This window comes from Ursus americanus, chromosome 3, assembly GCF_024610735.1.
Source record: "Ursus americanus isolate L20-20 chromosome 3, mUrsAme1.1.p, whole genome shotgun sequence".
NCBI classification, from domain to species: Eukaryota; Metazoa; Chordata; class Mammalia; order Carnivora; family Ursidae; genus Ursus; species Ursus americanus.
In genome coordinates, this window is record NC_142129.1 from 77,472,234 (window position 1) to 77,490,482 (window position 18,249).

At 33.2% G+C, this 18,249-nt stretch overlaps 1 protein-coding gene across 7 annotated transcripts in view; it reads left to right on the plus strand.

Moving 5' to 3' along the window:
* PCLO (piccolo presynaptic cytomatrix protein) overlaps nt 1–18,249 on the plus strand; it is a 373,917-nt gene that overhangs the window by 246,409 nt on the left and 109,259 nt on the right. For all 7 annotated transcript variants that reach the window (XM_087861125.1, XM_087861131.1, XM_045793368.2 and 4 more), the window contains exon 10: nt 17,334–17,459. In XM_087861125.1, coding sequence (XP_087717251.1) covers nt 17,334–17,459 — 126 coding nt within the window. The remainder of the gene's footprint in view (nt 1–17,333; nt 17,460–18,249) is intronic.

The following is an 18,249-nucleotide window of genomic DNA, read 5'->3' on the forward strand; positions in this document are numbered from 1 at the left end:
ATCTACAAGCCTTGAGGTGCCTGGCTGGCTCAGTCAGTAGGACATGCAACTCTTGATCTCGGGGTTGTCAGTTCAAGCCCCACGTTAGGCGTAGAGATTACTTAAAAATAAAATCTTTAAAACACACGCACATCTATAAGCCTTATCTAGAGTTTTAGTTTCCCCACTAAATTCTTTTTTTTTTTTTTCCTGATCCGGGATCCAATCTGGATCTGATGTTGCATTTAGTTGTCATCCCTCCTTTGTCTCCAATCTGATAGTTTTGCAATCTTTGTGTTTCATGACCTTGATACTTTTGAAAGATAATGGAATTTCTGTATTATAAGTTTAAATTTTTTGCTTAGATCTTCAGGGCAAAATATAAATTCTGTCAAAGTTAATGACTTTTTGAAATATGAATAGTACCTGTATTCTCATTCAAGTATATTCCTTGTGTTTATAGACACTGTACATTCACAGAAAATATTCATAAATGTATGTTTTATGTATATATATGAACATATGTATAGATGATCTGTCTAACGTGGTATATGTGCTGGAGGATTGTTTTTTTTTCCCCCTTCAAGGACTGATAGAACAAAGGACAAAAATAGATTTTTTTTTTTCAGTTTACTTGCTCCTGTTCCTTGCACATTTTAGACCATGGAGCATGAAGATGTGGAACAGGTTTTGCTTTAAGCAATTTTCCTCTCTTTATTTTCATAGAGAATGAATCGATTAGGAGTCTAATGTTGTTTTCCTTTTAAGATTGGGTAATTTTTCTCCTACCAGAGACAGATAATTTAAACTTTCATAGTTTTATTGCATGCACACTGTATTTTAAGCAATGATGAAAATTCCAGGGGTGAATCCTAAAAGCCATGGGCTCTATGGATTGGAATAATTATGATGGAATAACTAGCTCTATGGAATAATTACTTCTACAAATGGTTTCAGTTCCCTCCAGCTCATAAAACAAAACAACATAGTACTTTCCAGCAATACCTAATTTTTTTTTAGTGCGAACAACAGAAATCTTACTAAATCATCAAAACACTCTACAATGTATCTATCTTGCTGTATTATTGCTTTTATACTGTGTTAGTCATCCCCTCAACCTTCTTACTTGTCTTTTGCAACTCATTATTTTAATTTGTTTTCTTGTATTAGAATTAGGAAAAAAGTTTTTAGACATAGGAAAGACAGAAATAAGAGCTATTGATACCTCATTACGAATATTCTAGCCTGAAAACTAAATTCATTTTCCTCTATATAGATTTTATGAAATGAGAAACAAGAATTATTGTTTTGAACAGTATGTTTACTAGCAGTGTACTGTATCATCTCTCCGCTTGCCCGTTTTTCTTTTAATATTTACCTAATATAAAAATATTTTCCCCATTACATTCCCCTGCATTGATTACTTCTGAATATATTTTCCATATGTTCTTGGGTAGCATGATCTCATAGTGAATTAAATGTTGTGAAACAATTCCTGTTGTTTTCAAATAAGTCTTCAGGACCTCAAAGGGATTTAAATACACGTATATACAAAGCTAGAGCGAGAAAGGACTCCTTTGGCAAACAGTGTCTAGAAGGTCTAAGGTAATGGCAAGCAAACCCTGGCACACAGCGTTTGTGCTCCTAGCTGATCTCTCTGTTGTTTGCCACTCAACCAAAAGCCTTTCTTTGCTTAACTGAACATTTGGTGGCATTAAGGATTTACCGTTGTTTTTTGGCTGTGATTACCATTTTGATGTTAATGTTTTTAATAGAAATTACAGATAGATTTTTTTAGAGATACATCCTCAAATGTTTACAAATGAAACAATATTTTGTCTGGGATTTCTTTCAAAATTTGTTGTGTGGAAAATGGTGAAGAAAAAAAACCATGATTTGATAATGGTTGGCACTGGAAGGTTGACCACACTGGGTTTTATTACAGGCTTGCATTACTTTTCTAGTTGTATGACATTTTCCATAATAAAAAAAATTAAGCTCCTATTTGTTTTTCATAGAGAAAATGAGCAGTGTGGCCTGTAGCTTCCTCAATAGTGAAAAAGCTATCTAACCAAAAATTTAAATGCCTTTGTAAACATGATGAGGATGTAAGCAAGGAGGGGGTGCAGAATAAAATGTAGTCTATCTGCCCTCCCAAATAGGAGGTCCAAATGGTCATTAGTGTATTTTCATTTTGGTTATATAAACCCATTGAAAGTAGAAAAACTGTATCTTTTATGATAATTTAATAATCCATTCTAGGGGGCGCCTGGGTGGCTCAGTTGGTTAAGTGTCTGCCTTCCACTCTGCTCATGATCCCAGGGTCCTGGGATGGAGCCTTGCATCACTGGCATTGTAGACTTCCTACTCAGCGGGGAGCCTGTTTCTCCCTCTCTGCCCCTCCCCCACTCGTGCTCTCTCTCTTGCTCTCAAATAAATAAATAAAATCTTTTTTAAAAAATTGAAATAAACCATCCTAACAGGACGTAGTATTAAAATATTTTATAACAATTATATGAAACAAGTATACCTCTCAAAAAAAGAAAAAAAATTATTTTCATTTTTTAGAATCAAAAATAATTTCAGAACAGAAGACAGGAATAGAAAGTGTGCGGTTTTTTAAAATTGTTTCTCTTGTGCGTTTCCTAAAGTTGGAGCAGGAGACCCTCATGGTTTCCAAGATTATTTCAGGGGGTCCACAAAGTCAAAGTATTTTCATAATAAATGGTAAGATAGCATTTGACTTTTGCACCCTCATTTTCTTGTGAGTATGCAGTAGAGTTCTTCGGACATTCCGTGTGTGTGCCATCAGAACAGGCTGGACACAGAGCAGATGTGAGAATTTAGCCGTATTCCATTTAGCTCAAGATTAACTGGATTTGCAATAATGTAAAACAACACCACCCATCTCATAAGTATTTTATTTTTAAATTAGTTATTTTTATTAAAATATAATTATTTAACATCAAATGAGTTTATTTTAAATTCATAAATAAAGGTTTTAAATTCTCAGTTTTAATTTATGATACAGAAAATATGCAGGCCTGTAATCCATATGAACAAAAGCTCTTTGAGGTCCTTCGTAATGTTAAAGAGTATAAATGGCTATTAAAACCAAAATGTTTGAGAGCCATTACTCTAAGGATATTTATGGAGAACGTTAAAAAAATATAAATAACCTTTTTTTCTTCCTATAAAAAAACTTATACAACATAAAATGTATTTTGCAACTGTTTTTATAACTCATATTGGATTTTTAATTTTTTTTATGTATTTTTTTATTGAACACCCCTGGTGTGATTTACATTGTGTTGATTGCTAGGGTATTAGAAAGAACACAACACATACCCTTATCTACAACTTACTCGTAATTCAGTAGTACAATCTGAAATGTAAGTAATTATTACAATAGAATTTTAGTAATAATTAAGATAAAGCCAAGGAATTTATAGAACATTATTGTTCATACTTATACATGTGTATGTATAAGTGTGTACACACATATTCTTATGCACCATTATTTATATTTCTATGATGTTCACAAAGAGAAGTACATGAATACAATCTTCTTTTAAATGATCCATAATTTTTAGAAAATAGATCCTTTGACTATTAACTGAAAACTTCAAAGATAGAGTTATGGGTGTTGATCAACGAATTTAATGATTTTGGAAGTCTTTATTCAACCAAACACAAGGCAGCAAAGTGGAGAGAATAGGTAGTGAATTTTAGCAGAAAGACCTGAGTTGGAGTTCAACTCTTTGCTTATTTAAATTTTGAGAATAAATTTGCTTATCTGTAAAATAAGAGCAGCTCTCTTTATCTCACATAATTGCAAATGAACCTAGCACAAAATCCTATACTTACTATACACTCAACGAATGTTATTTCCTCTTCTCCTAGAGAAAAATTATCAGGAAAAAAAGAATAAAATGTAATGCTCAAGAAATGAGTCTGTTCCTTTTTTATTTCAAACCATCTTACGGCTCCAGAAACACAGCTGTTTCAAACAAGCCAAAGAAATTCTTCTGATTTCAAAAAAGATATTTGCTTATGTATAGTTCCATAACAGGCTGGCTACATCTGCAAGGCTAGAAAGACTAATTAGCAAGTGTAATAGGGAAGAACACTAAATATGTTTAGGTTCAAACGACAGCAGTGTCTTCAGTGGAAATAGTGGCTCATTTTCTGTTCTGTGTTAGTCTACCATCTTTATGAGCTTTTAGAAAGAGGAAACAAATGTAACATCTCATTGGCTCTGAGTTGGTAGCAATACCAAATGTGGATAGCTCTTTCTTGTTACTATTATTTAAACCACTTTAATAAGGTATAATTTACATATCATTAATGTACACAAAATCAATTACTTTTAGTAAATGTGTGGAGTTGTGTGACCATCACCATAATCTTGTTTTAGAACATTTCAGTCATTACAAAAAGTTCCCTTGAGCCTACTAGCAATATCCACCTTCAATGCTTCTCTCCCAGCCACGGGTGAGAGATTTACTTTGAGTCTCTAAGTTTGCTTTTTCTGGGCATTTCATATAAATTGAATCATTCAGTGTGCAGTTTTGGTGTCTGGCTCCTTCACTTACCAACATTTTTGAAGTTACCTATTTTGTCACATGTATCAGTACATTGGTCTTCTTATTGCTAAGTAGTAGTCCATTATTTGGATATTCTACAGTTTTTTATCCCTGGAATTTTCCGTTTTTAAATATTTGCATACAAGTTTGTGTTTGGACATATGATATTTTTTAATGGTTTCGTAGAAGTGGGATTGTTGGATTCTATGGTAAGTTTCTTTTTAACTATTTAAGAAACTGACAAATAGTTTCGTAAAATGAGTGTACCATATTACATTCATGCCAGCAATGTCTGAGGGTTCCACTTTCTCCATGTCATAGCCAACACTTGGTAATGGCTATCTTTTTGGGTGGGTGTGGATGAAAACTCATTGTTTTAACTTGCATTTCCCTGATGATTTATGGTAATAAGCATATTTTCAGGTGGTTATAAACAATGCATATGTCTTCTCTGGTGAAATGTCTGTTCAGATACTTTGCCAATTATTTATTTGAGTTATTTGTCTTCTTACGGAGTTTTAAGAATTCTTCATATATTTTGGATAAAAGTACTTTATAAGGTATATGACCTGAACGTATTTTCTTCTAGCCTATGTCTTGTGTTTTTATTTTTTTAACAGTTTATTTTAAAGGAAAAGTTTTATATTTTAATGGAATTCAATTTATCAGTATTCAATTTATCGGTATTTCTTTAGGGACCAGGCTGCTCTTGCTAGAGTATTAAGAACTATCTCAAGGTCACAAAGATTATCTTTTATTTTTTATATCAGAAGTGTTTTACATTTAAGTTAACAACCTGTTTTGTGTTGGGTTTTGTATATTGTGTGAGGCAGAGGTCCATGTTCATTTTTTTTTTTTAAGCATAAAGAGATATCTGTTTGTGCAAGAATGTTAAAAAAAAAAGAAAGGAAGAAAGAAATCCCCAATTGAATTGCCTTAGTATGTTTGTCAAAAACCAATCTGCCATTAATACAAGGATTTATTTCTGGATTCTCAGTTCTCTTCTCTCTGAGTATGTGCCTAACTGTTATTTCACCAATTTTGTATTCTCTTGTTTACAGTTGATTTATGTTAAGTGTTGGAATCTGGTAGTGTAAGTCCTCCTTTTGAAAATTGTTTCAGCAACTGTAGATCTTTTTGATTTCCATAATATTTTAGCAACAGTCAGCTGGGATTATGACAATGCTTGCACTGAAATTATAGATCAATTTTGAGAGAATTGCTATTTTAACAACATTGAACCATCCCATCCATGAACATGTCATATTTTTTCATTTACTTAGACCTTCTCTAATATTTTTTAGTAAAGTTTTGTAGTTTTCAGTGTATAAGACTAGCATTTCTTTTGTTGAATATCTCCCAAATTATTTTATTCTTTTCTTGCTATTATAAGTGGAGTTGTTTTCTCTCTCTCTCTCTCTCTCTCTCTCTCAAATAAATCTTTAAAAAAAAAAAACCCTATAGACATAAAATGCAGATAAGGTTGAATCTCTTCTAAAACTCACAATTTCTACCTGGTAAATTTTAATGAAAGCTTGCATTCGTGTCCTCAGTAACAAAGGAAGTGTTTATTGTCAAGGCCAGTCCCACATCAACAACATCACTTCTCCTGACATCTGTCAGGATAAATATTGCTTGCACAATTCTGTTCCTGCTAAGGAAGTGCTTTGCTTCTAACGGGAGATTGGTTAGCACATTATTTTATGCACTCTTCATGAAATTAAATTAAAGGAATTAATGTTTGATTCCATGAGAAGAGGGTGAAGACATCCAAGATATTTAACCTAAAGAAGAGGAGGACAAACAGTAATGTTAATGTGAAATTTAAGGGTGTAAATCACAAGTGTTTGTGAATGGGCCACAGATAAATGGTCAATAAGAAATGAGATTCAATTAAAGGAGTAAGGACTTATATTGTTCTCCTAGAATATTTTCTTGACAATTAGAATAATAAGGAAAAGTATATAGAAAGAACAAGGATGTAGGAGTCATGAAAAAAAAATGGGCTCGAATCTTAACTTCTTTACATGCTGGACAATGTAAACAAGTTTCTGAATTGTTTTGGTCTCAGCTTCTTTGTCCTGAGATGATATGGAAAGTATCTAACATAAGAAGTTGCAGAAATAATTTTTTAATGCAAAAAAAGTGCAAGACACATAGAAGAAACATAGAAGAAACTCTTGAAATGTTACTTCCTATTTGCCTCTATCCCTGAAGATGATACTAAAGAGTTTGAAAGAAATAAAATATATTAAATATAAAAAAATATTGACATAAGGTACAGAAACCAAACAGAATTCATCAGTTCAAAGTCATGTATTTGGAGACATTTGACAGTTAAAATTCAACAAATCTGATGTAATAGAAAATAGGATGAAAATAAAGAAAAGCAACTCTCTTTTTGTTTAAAGCACAGTCTCAATGGAATGTTTTTGAATACTCATAGCAACATGTAACACTTCTTGTTCTTTTCAGGTAGTAGTAAGAATTTTTTAAAGAGTAATAAAAATAACCAAAATAACTATATTAGATAACTCTTTAGTGAAAAGTATCTCCTGATATATATATTGGAAGATAGAAGCTGTTGAACTATGTTGAATACTTCCTTCACCAATAGCAAATTGATTTTGATGAGAACAGGTTTAGATTGTAGTGCAAAAATATTCTGGACACCTGGATTTTATTTTTATGTCTCTAGTGACTCAGCAAATTCAGAACTTCTCTTACCTAATCAGTTTCTCAACTCTTCTCAAAACTCGTGGTAATTATAATTGTTCTTATGCTACCAGTCTTGTGCGTACTTTGTTCTTTATAGATTTGCATACCAAACTCTAAGTGTTAATCTAATTACGTATTCATTTAAAAGATACAGATACAGTTCATATTTGTAATACAAATGCAAAAATACAAAAATGATTAAAACTGTTATACTAAAAAAGTAACAATTTCTTCTTTGTCATGTTTGTTAAAGATACAAGATGGCATACACATTTATGTATCAGTAGAAAAATAAAAATATTAGACAAAACTCACATCAAATAATCAATTTAATCAATCCCAGCTACTGATTAGATGGTACAGTATGATTTGTGGCTGCCCAAGCCAGAAACATTTCCTCTCCTCAGTCTGGACTGAGAATTGCTGGTTTCCCATACATTTCTTCCATCTTGATGGTTTCTTCTTTTAATGGCCTAATTGCAATCCCGCCCATCACTGTCCTCTCTACAAGTGAACAGGGAAATGGGGGCTGGATGTGCAGCTCTCAAACCCATCCCTTCTGATTCCAAACCAGGTGCACTGGTGCTAACCAGATAGGAGATGCCTTGCTGGTCGCTCATGTGGAGCAAGAATGTGGGCTTCACTCTGGCTTTGCTGTCTTACTAGGTGTTGCCTTGAGCACTTACCTTCGTAAACCTTCGTTTTCGTCGTGTATGAACACGGGGCTTTGCTTGTTTGTTTTCTTTTTCTTTTAACATCCAAAGAGATAATGTAATTTATAAGGCATTTTCTAAGAATAGAATAGAATACAATTGTATTATTTTAACACCTTTATCATTGATGCATTAGCCCCACGGAGAAAAATAGGTGTTTTAGTATTTATCCATCCAGTATTCATCCAGTTATGTATTGCGTGTTGCCCAGATGCTATGTGCTTGTTACACCTATTATACCAGAATCCCAGCATTGCAGAACTGATACACAGAGCCCGTCCTCTGTTTTTGTGGAACAAAAGTTGATTTTTTTCATGGCCTATCTTCCCTTTCATTCCTGCCCTCTGTCACTGCTCGGTCACTGTGGTAACTACTATAAACACAAATGTTCCACAAGTTTTGCTACCAAGATAATGTCCATGTATATTGTGTGCACAGAAAACTCGGGATACAACTTTTATCTTTGTATTCATTTTCTACTGATGTGTAACAAATTACCACACATTTAGTGGCTTAAAACAGCACACATTTAATATCTCACAATTTTCTTGGTCAAGAATCCAGGCACAACTCAACTGGGATGTCTGGTCAGGATCTCACAAGGCAGCAGTCTACATGTTGGCTGAGCTGCGTTCTGTTATGAGCTTGGGAATATCCTTCCAAGCTCCCATGGTTATTGGGTGAATTCATTTCCTCCCACTATGGAATAGGGCTCCCCATTTTCTCCCTGGCTGTCAGCCAGGCCACTCTCAGGTTCTGGAGGCTCCTCAGCATCTTGCCCTGTGTTTCTTTCACCTAACATCGCACACATGGCAGGTTACTTCTTCAGGGCAGCAGAAAACTCTCATCTTAGTTGGCTAAGATAATGTCATCATGGTAGTGACTATCACATTACCTTTGTCAGACTCTGTTGGTTAGAACTAAGTCACAGGTTCCTCCTGCCCTCAAAGGGAGGGGGTTATTCCGGAAGTGACTCATTGGGAGTCACGATAGATTACGTCTGCCACAATCTTCTGTTATCTCGAGAAGTACAAAAGGAATGCTGATTGCTAAGTTTTGAATTACAGTAGTATTTTTCTTCCTACTTACCTTTTATTAAATAAGACTTATTTTGGAAAGTTCATCATAGTATTACAGTAATATAAGTTTAAACTGTTGTATTTCCACTGACAGTGTAGGGTTACATGAGTGTCTTGCAATAGAACAATTTTCTTTTACACACATAGTAAATGACCCCACTCCCAGACCTGGGCTGTCATCATGTGATCAATATCTAAACAAGTAAGTGTTTAAGGCCATATCTATAGGGGCGCTTGGGTGGCTCAGTCGGTTAAGCTTCTGCCTTATGCTCAGGTCATGGTCTGGGGATCCTGGGATTGAGCCCCGCATCGGGCTCCCTGCTCAGCTAGGCACCTGCTTCTCCTTCTCCCTGCCCCCTTCTCTTGCTCACTCTCTCTCTCTCTCTCTCTCTCAAATAAATAAAAATCTTTAAAAAAAAAGGCCATATCTATAAACTGACCCCACCCTCTAATTTTGTAACACCCAATTTCATATCAAAGAATTATTTCATTTTGGACCCTAAGTACTGCTAAATGAATTAAGTTTATTTTTAATTTCCTTTTATAGGAATATCATGCAAAACCCTCAGGTTTGGTCTTTATGATTATAATTTTGCATTTGCCTTAAATAAGCTAAAATAAAGAAATAAACCCAAACCCATGTGTTATTGAATGAATTAAGCATGATCTTTTGAGTATAGCCGTCCTGGGAAATTTTCTTGGTGGGAATTATTTCTGAAGTATTTCAGGAGAAAGAAATCCTATGCACCTTTAATAAAATTACTTTATCAGTATACAAAATATCTTTTATTTGAAAGATGTTGTTCAACAAAGCCAGAATGCCACTGTCTTCTGATAGTTACTTGTGACATTTTTATATCTACCTATGTGTATAATATTTTATATACTTATGTATTGTGTATATATTTTGAAGGTATGTGTGGGGTTATTCCTAGAAATTGTATTGTAAGCCCTAAGGAGTGATTGTGGGAGCAACTGAAACGTCAGCAGTGTCCCTGTTCTCGGGCTGTTGAATGCAGTGGCCTGGTAGGAACAGATTCCCAGCGTCTCCTAGGGCAGGGCATAGATAAGGACCCATGAAAGAAAATAACCCTCAACTTCCCTTCCTGCCTTGGGTAATAACTAGGCAGACATCCCGTTTCTCCCTTATCCCATAAGCCCCTCCTTGTGTGCCCGTGCATAAGAGCGGGTACAGGCCTGCTTTCCAGCTTCAAGATAATTGCCATCCCTTTGTATTCCCTCCCCATGCTTTGATAAATCTGGCCTTTCCTTGCTGATAAAAGAACAAAACGAAAGCTATGTGCAGAATTCAGCTGCTGCTACTCTCCCTTGGAGAGGCAGCCCTGCATGACCCCTCAGATTGGTGTCTGAGAGCATTATTTCGGTGTGCAATGACAGATAATGTGTGTCTATATACATATATATATAATCTTTTATATATGTGTGTGTGTATATGTATGGAAGATATGTGTGTGTGTATATATGTGTATATGTATATATATGTGTCTTCCTTATTTCCCATGCCAATGGCCATTTCAGTCACATGGCAGTCCAACTTGGGCCCATTTCTTCTAGTATGATGTGAGTATGAATAGCCTTTTATACATGCTTTGTGTAACATTTTTATCTTACTATTGGTCATATTACATTAGAAAAGATGATGTAAACTTTTGTTCATGGGAATGTGACAAAAATGTTCTTTTTGAATCCTTCATATATGTAAAGGATGGTGTATTTAAAACTGGGGAAAAGAATGCTACAGAGCAATTGACTGGATTAGGAAAAGCTAACAGGAATAGTTGAGTATGTAATTTGCATGCTGAGGTTTAGAGTCAGATTAGATTTGGTATTAAGGTGGTGTTTCCATTTTGATGCTTCCAGAAACAGTCAAGTAGGGATTGCTATTAAGGCAATTGATATGTGTTGTTGTATTTGTAGGAATGTTTTTCTCATAAAGAGCAAAAATTAGTAAAAATAAAGAAAAATGGTGAACTATGAAATATTCTTTGGATCTTTATGTTCAAGTATTAATGAATTAATGTAGCATTGGTAAGAACACAAAGGAGAATTTTTATTGGTTTTTAAATATAAGTTGGTGTATTTTCCTAAATATTTACATAGATAATATATAACTTAGAAATTAGTAGGTGAAAGAATATAAAAATAAACTTCCTCAGCTTCACTCAAGAGTATAATTAATGTGTAAACTGTAAAAATAGATTTAATTGAACTATCCTTTGGGGCCTTTTCCATTATCTTCAGTACTTCATTAGCATTAATATTTATATAGATAATCTTTCTTCTTCAGCCCAAGTAATGACATGACTAAATTGTAATATATATCATTATCCTGTGATAACTTTATTGTGAATAATAAACTCCATTGATTTAAGGACTACTATTCATAAGATAGTGTGTTCACTGATAAAATTTTGCTTTTCCTTGATGCTTAGATGTGGCTTGTGATAATGTCAAAATGAACCAAGTATTTTAATTTTGTCTAAACTTAATGGTCTACTGGTTACATCATAAATATTTCATATATTAAGATGAAAATAAAAACATTTTTAATACTTTATGTAACATGTTAATACACATAAAATTAAAGTAGATTTAATCTTTAAATTTAAATGCAAATATAAAGGTTTTTCCTTAATATGCTCATGTTTATTTTATACACAGTTTATTTTATTTGGTTTTTTATTTCAGCTTTGTTGAGGTATAATGGACTTATAAATTTGTAAGATATTTAAAATGCACACTGTGGTGATTTGATTTACATATATATTGTAAAAGGATCCCCCCATCTAGTTAATTAAAACATCCATCATCTCATGTATTTATCTTGTGTATGTGCGTGTGTGTGTGTATAAGAACATTTAGTTTCTACTCTCAGCAAATTTCACTTATACAATACAGTGTTACAACCATAGTCACAGTGTTTTATACTAGATCCTTAGACCTTTTCCATTTTATAGCTAAAATTTTGTACCCTCTTACCAACTTCTCCTTATTTCCCTGACTCACAGCCCCTGGCAACCACTTTTCTACTCTGTTTCTATGAGTTTGACTTCTTCCCCACACATACATGTGATACCAGGCAGTATTTGTCATTCTCTGTCTGGTTTATTTCACTGAGCATAACGCCCTCAAGGGCTATCCACGTTGTCCCAAATGGCAGGATTTCTTTCATTCTCATGGCTCAATAATATTCCATTGTGTATATATATACATGTATATATTTTCTTTATCCAGTCATCCATCAACAAACACTTGAGTTGTTTCTGTATCTTGGCTATTGCGAATAATGCTGTAATGAACATGGTAGTGAAGATAACTCTTCGAATCCCTGTTTCTTTTCCTTTGGCTAGATAACCAGACCTGGGTAGTTCTATTTTTAACTTTTTGAAGAAGCTCCACACAGTTTTCCATAGTGGCTGTAACCAATTTACATTCCTACCAGGGTTCCCTTTTCTCCACATCTTTGTCAACACTTGCTATCTCTTATATTTTTGGTAATAGCCATTCTAACAGATGCATAGTAATATCTCATTTTGGTTTTGATTTGCATTTCCCTAATGATTAGTGATGTTGAGCACATTTTCATGTACCTTTTGGCCATTTGTATGTCTTGTTGGAAAAATGTCTATTTAGTTCCTCTGAATATTTTTATATCAGATTGTTTGCTGTTGTATGAGTTCTATATATATATGAGTTTATGTTTTTATATTAACCCCTTATCAGAAATATGATTTGTCATTTTTTTCCATTCTATAGGGTGCCTTTCATTTTGATGGTATCTTATGAATCCCTTAATCTATTTTCACTCTTCTTCATTCTTTTTTTCTCTTTGCTCCTCTTCTTAGATGACTTCCACTGCTCTGTTTTTGAGTCAGTCATCTTTTCTTCCACTTCTCTGGTCCGATATTAAACCCCTCTCTGAATTTTGCAGTTCGTATATTTTATTCTTCAGCTCTGTGATTTCTGTTTGGTACTTTCTAATATATTCTGTTTGTTGAAATTTTCACTTTTTTCATGCATTGTTCTGCTAACTTCGGTGAACATCATTGTAACCATTATATTGAACTTTTTATCAAATAACTTCTCTCCACTTCACTGAGGTCCTTTTCTGGAATTTTATCTTGTTCTCTTGTTTGGAACATATTCCTCTGTTACTTCAGTTGTTTTGACTCTCTATTGGTTTCTAAGCATTAGATAAAACAGTCCCCTCTCTTAGTCTTGATGCGGTGGTTTCATGTAGGAGGTAAACATTATGATTCAGCCTGGTCTGAGCTTTTGGTTGTCTCTCAAATCTTAGTGATTGTCCAAGCTGCCTTCTTCGTTCTTAATGGCTCCCAGTAGTTGAAGGTATGCCAAAACCTGTTTTTCTGTGGTTTTGTTTTTGTTTTTCTTCTCATTGACCCAGTATGTAGGAGTCACTCAGCTAGTTTCTGGATTTTTTTCAGAGGGAATTGCTCCACGTGTAGCTGTAGATTCGGTGTGTCCATGGGACGAGGTGAGTTCAGGAACCTCCTATGTTGCCATCTTGGCCTGGAACATTAAACGTGACTACATAATAGTATATTTACCGCATAATTATAATAAAGACTTAAAAAGACTGGTACATTTAAATTATAATCCTAAGGTTATTAAGGTAATACTTTTTCTTAATGATTTTGCTACATCCATCGTTGAACTTCTCTTTTCTTAAAAATATTCTCTACATACTTTAAAGGATTTCTGAAAGTTAGATTTCTCTGTAAGACTTCTTCAACAATATCTCTGCTAATATGTTGTGAAAATACTGTAACTTTTGACAGTCTTTTATTAAAGCTTCTGTGTTTTCTTGGTGTCTACTGGTCTCTCTAACCTGCTGCACTGTTCACTTGAGCAAAACCACTGTATTTTCGAGGCATCTAACTAAGGAAACATTTTATTAATGTTCTTAGGTAGAATATAAGTAGAGAGGCAAAAGGAATTTATATTGATAAAAATTTGTCAAAAGTTGAAAAGCAGTAATAATGTAAACATCATTTATCAAGGACCTTTCATATATAAGCATGTCAGTTAAAAATTAATGTTGCTTCTTGAATTTACCAAATCTTTTATTAAATTCTGCAATTTAGATTTGAGTTGGGGTGTTTTATTTTTATAGAAGTATTTTTGTTAATTTTTTCTGCATTTAATACATAAAATATCAAAGTGCAACTATAGAAATGTGAAATCAGAATGTCCAGATTTAGGGGCGCCTGGGTAGTGCAGTCGTTAAAGCGTCTGCCTTCGGCTCAGGGCGTGATCCCGGCGTTCCGGGATCAAGTCCCACATCGGGCTCCTCTGCTGGGAGCCTGCTTCTTCCTCTCTCACTCGCCTGCTCTGTTCCCTCTCTCGCTGGCTGTCTCTCTGTCACATAAATAAATAAAATCTTAAAAAAAAAAAAAAAGAATGTCCAGATTTAAATAATTAGAAATCATATAAATTAACTTTATATTCATTATGTCCAAATTAGGATACATGTAACTACTGTAAAATAAGCAAAAAACTGTTATACTTTATGAGTCTTTTTATTTTCTATCATTTTATCACAAATTTTAATATTTCTATGCTACTTTATTGTATACATGAAAAACATAACAGCAACCACAACATCAACCAGAGCAACCATAATTCTTGAAAATTTAGTATGTGCTTGAAGTGGTTTCTTTATATATAAAATTTCATTTCTCACAGTATTGTCATGACTGAACATTTCTTTCATTTTACCAAAGATACTGAGGCTTATAACATGTATTTAGAAAGTGTTTTGAGCATTAGAATTCAGTAGTATGAGGCTGTATTTTATAAAATTAAGTATTGTATTGTGCTACTTTATGAAGATGGCTATAGTTATGATTTCCTTCCACTGATCCTTTACTACAGGGTTTTAGAGTGTACTCAGTCACCTAAAATCAAATGGTACTAGGGATCCAACTACTTAACTCTTAAGACATTTTCATCTACAGAATGGAACTTTAACCGAATCTTTAAAAATAGTCACTTACGCCAATTAATAGAATTTAGAGTTGCACAACTACTCTTTTAGCTATACTTTTACAAGGTGTAATAGTTCCATTTGTAGATCCTAAGCATATGGCTGTGCCCTATAATATAGGATGCTGAAATTGTTTTTCATGGGCTATGTTTACATTCTCCTTTTCAAACTTAAAAAGAAATAATTAAAATCAAATGCCTTGAGCACTCTACCCTACTGTACTCTCCTATACCTAGCATTGTGATAAATTCTGATGTAAGCTATGATCTTGGACATATGCCTATACACTAAGGAAATGTCATAAATCATCTTTTAGCATCTTAAAATTGCTCTGGATACACTGATGACCACATTAGAAATTCAGTATCTGTGTATGTTTTTATGAAAAGTTTAACAAGTGGCAAATTACAGCTCTGAGTGATTGAATCATGGAAAGTGAAATCAAATCTTTAAGAAACTATTTTTATTTTTTACAGATAAATTCCATGAAAAAAACCTTTCATTATGGCCAGCTATTTTAAAATCCTCATTTTGTAATGTCCAAAATGTCCTTCACACACTAAAAAATAGGCTAAACTAATTGAATAAAGAGTGGCTAAGAACTTTTCTTCTTCCTCAACCCTTATCTGTGTCTGTCTGATGTCTTACTGTAGGATCAGTCCTGGTGACTCCTTAAAGCCTACTGTCTAAGAACTCAACTGTTCTATGCAGACTTAGTTGAAACCAGGTCATATATTAGATGATGTTCTGTATTCACCCAGTTATATTCAATGTGTATCATAAATTAATCTCTACTCATAGTGGTAGCAATGGACCAAGAACCTGGTGACAGAAAAGCTCCACAAGTGGGCCCAGAGAATGCTAGTATCTTATTTAACTCTGACCCCTTGACAACAGCAGGAAACTTAGATGCATACGATTAATTTCTTTTGTTTTATTTTTGTTTTGAGGCTAAATCTTCAGAACACTTACACTGGTAAAAAAGTAGAAAGAGGGAGGCAAGTAGAGAGAGAGAAAAGAGAGTAAAAACAAGGAAGAAAAGGAGAGAGGAAATTCCTTTGGAACCATCTTACAACCTGAGAATGGTGTTTTACCAAAATATACTAGGTAGATGACAGAAGGATTTCATAATCCAGTGTTACTGGTTGTTGAATGTTTGTACTGTGTTGATGCTGACTACAGGGATTGTTTTTGAAGAGTAAAGTGGGAAGGGAACCGAAACTATAAGAGAGCTGACTTTTAAAATTTAGAGATTTTGAAAGAGTTGAAAATGGTATTTCAATCAGTGAATGAAAAGAATTTTAATTTAAAGAAATAATTGTATCTTCATTTAAGAGGAAGAATTATTCTGCTTTCTTTTAGTACTTTTATTTTTAAATATCCTTGACATTGGTAAAAAAATATATATCTGGTGCTGTGTATATATATATATATATATATATATATATATATATATATATATATATATATATATATATATTTGCTAATTTTTAGCTGATTAAAAAGAAAATATAAACTTAAAACATCAAGTTCATTTCTGTCTCAATTAGTTTTCACATAATAATCATTCTCTATCTTTTTCTCCAAGTGATTATTTACAGAAAAATGTGTTCCGTGAAATAAAAAGTTTACTAAGTCCTTCGTCAGTAAAGAATAATTTTATTGTGCCTTGCAGTAAGTGCCATGCTAATGCACAGACAATGTTAGTCAATGAGTTAAGGCTAAAAAGTGAATAATAATTAGTAATTCACAAGTTATAATCGTGTTTTCATTTTATCATTTGCAATCATATGCTTGGATTGTGTCTTCTCAATTTATGATAGCAATAACTGCCTTTTTAAGTGAAATGCTCCTCAATTTTGTAAGTGAACTGTATGCTCTGGAATTTCTTATAGTGAAAACCTCTACATACGATATTTTTACAAAGTATCTGGTCAAAAATGGACAAAGATATTTGTGTCATATCTTGATGATATGGATGAATTAAAAAAATCATTTTTTTAATATCAGGTGATTCATCATACATTCTACCAGAATCTCAGAATGTCCTATTTCATATCAACTATTATTGAATTCAGAATAACATACTTCTGTTATTAATGTCCAGTCCCAATATTCATATTGTAGATAGCTTCTGGGTACCAGAGCCCACTTTTTGTCCACCTTATAACTTGTGATAACTGTTGTCCCTTTAAATTATGACTAATAATTTGCTAATTTTTCAATACAGGTAATGGATTAGGAATTAGAATTGTGGGTGGTAAAGAAATCCCCGGACATAGTGGAGAAATTGGAGCCTATATTGCCAAAATTCTTCCTGGAGGAAGTGCAGAACAGACAGGGAAACTTATAGAAGGTAAGAATAAGGATTTCATAGTAAATTAAAATGAATGTACTCATATTAACTATATTTTTAAGTTCATATGCAGGTTTCCTCTTTATTTACTGTCTAGGTAAACCTCTGTCCTTATAGTTAATTATGAAATTTTGGTATAGTAATATAAAAGAAAATGTGTTCACAATTCATTTTATTTTCAATTGCATTGTCCTTTTAGCTGTTGGTTTGCTATGGGATTATTTTGTTTAAGAAACACTAATTAGTCAATATTATTTACTGACTTGGGCAATATTATTTAAAAAAAACACTTTCATCATTGGGATTAATTTTTTATAAATACTAAAATAAATTATATTGAAATCAGAACTATAAAATACCAGATGATTCAATACACACTAAAGTCAGGTCAGCCAACTATGAACAGCCCATAGACCAAATTTATCTGCTGCTTGTTTCTGTAAACAATGTTTATTGGAACACAGCCAGGATCATCAGTTTACATGTTGAACATGGTATTTTCCCACTACGATAACAGAACTGTATTCATGACAGAGACTAAAAGGTGTATGAAGACTAAAATATGTACTCTCTGGATCTTTATAGAAAAAATTTGCCAACTCCTGTGCTAGATTACTGTCTACTTCTAGATGCTATACACCTTATTACATTAAAAGCATTTTAAAAAATGAACTTTACAGATGTATCTAAAGGGCCATAAAAATATATTTTATCACTTTCTTTTAAATGTTATAAAATGCTTGATTTTCAAAATTCATGATGATTATTTTCACTTGTTAATTAAATGTCA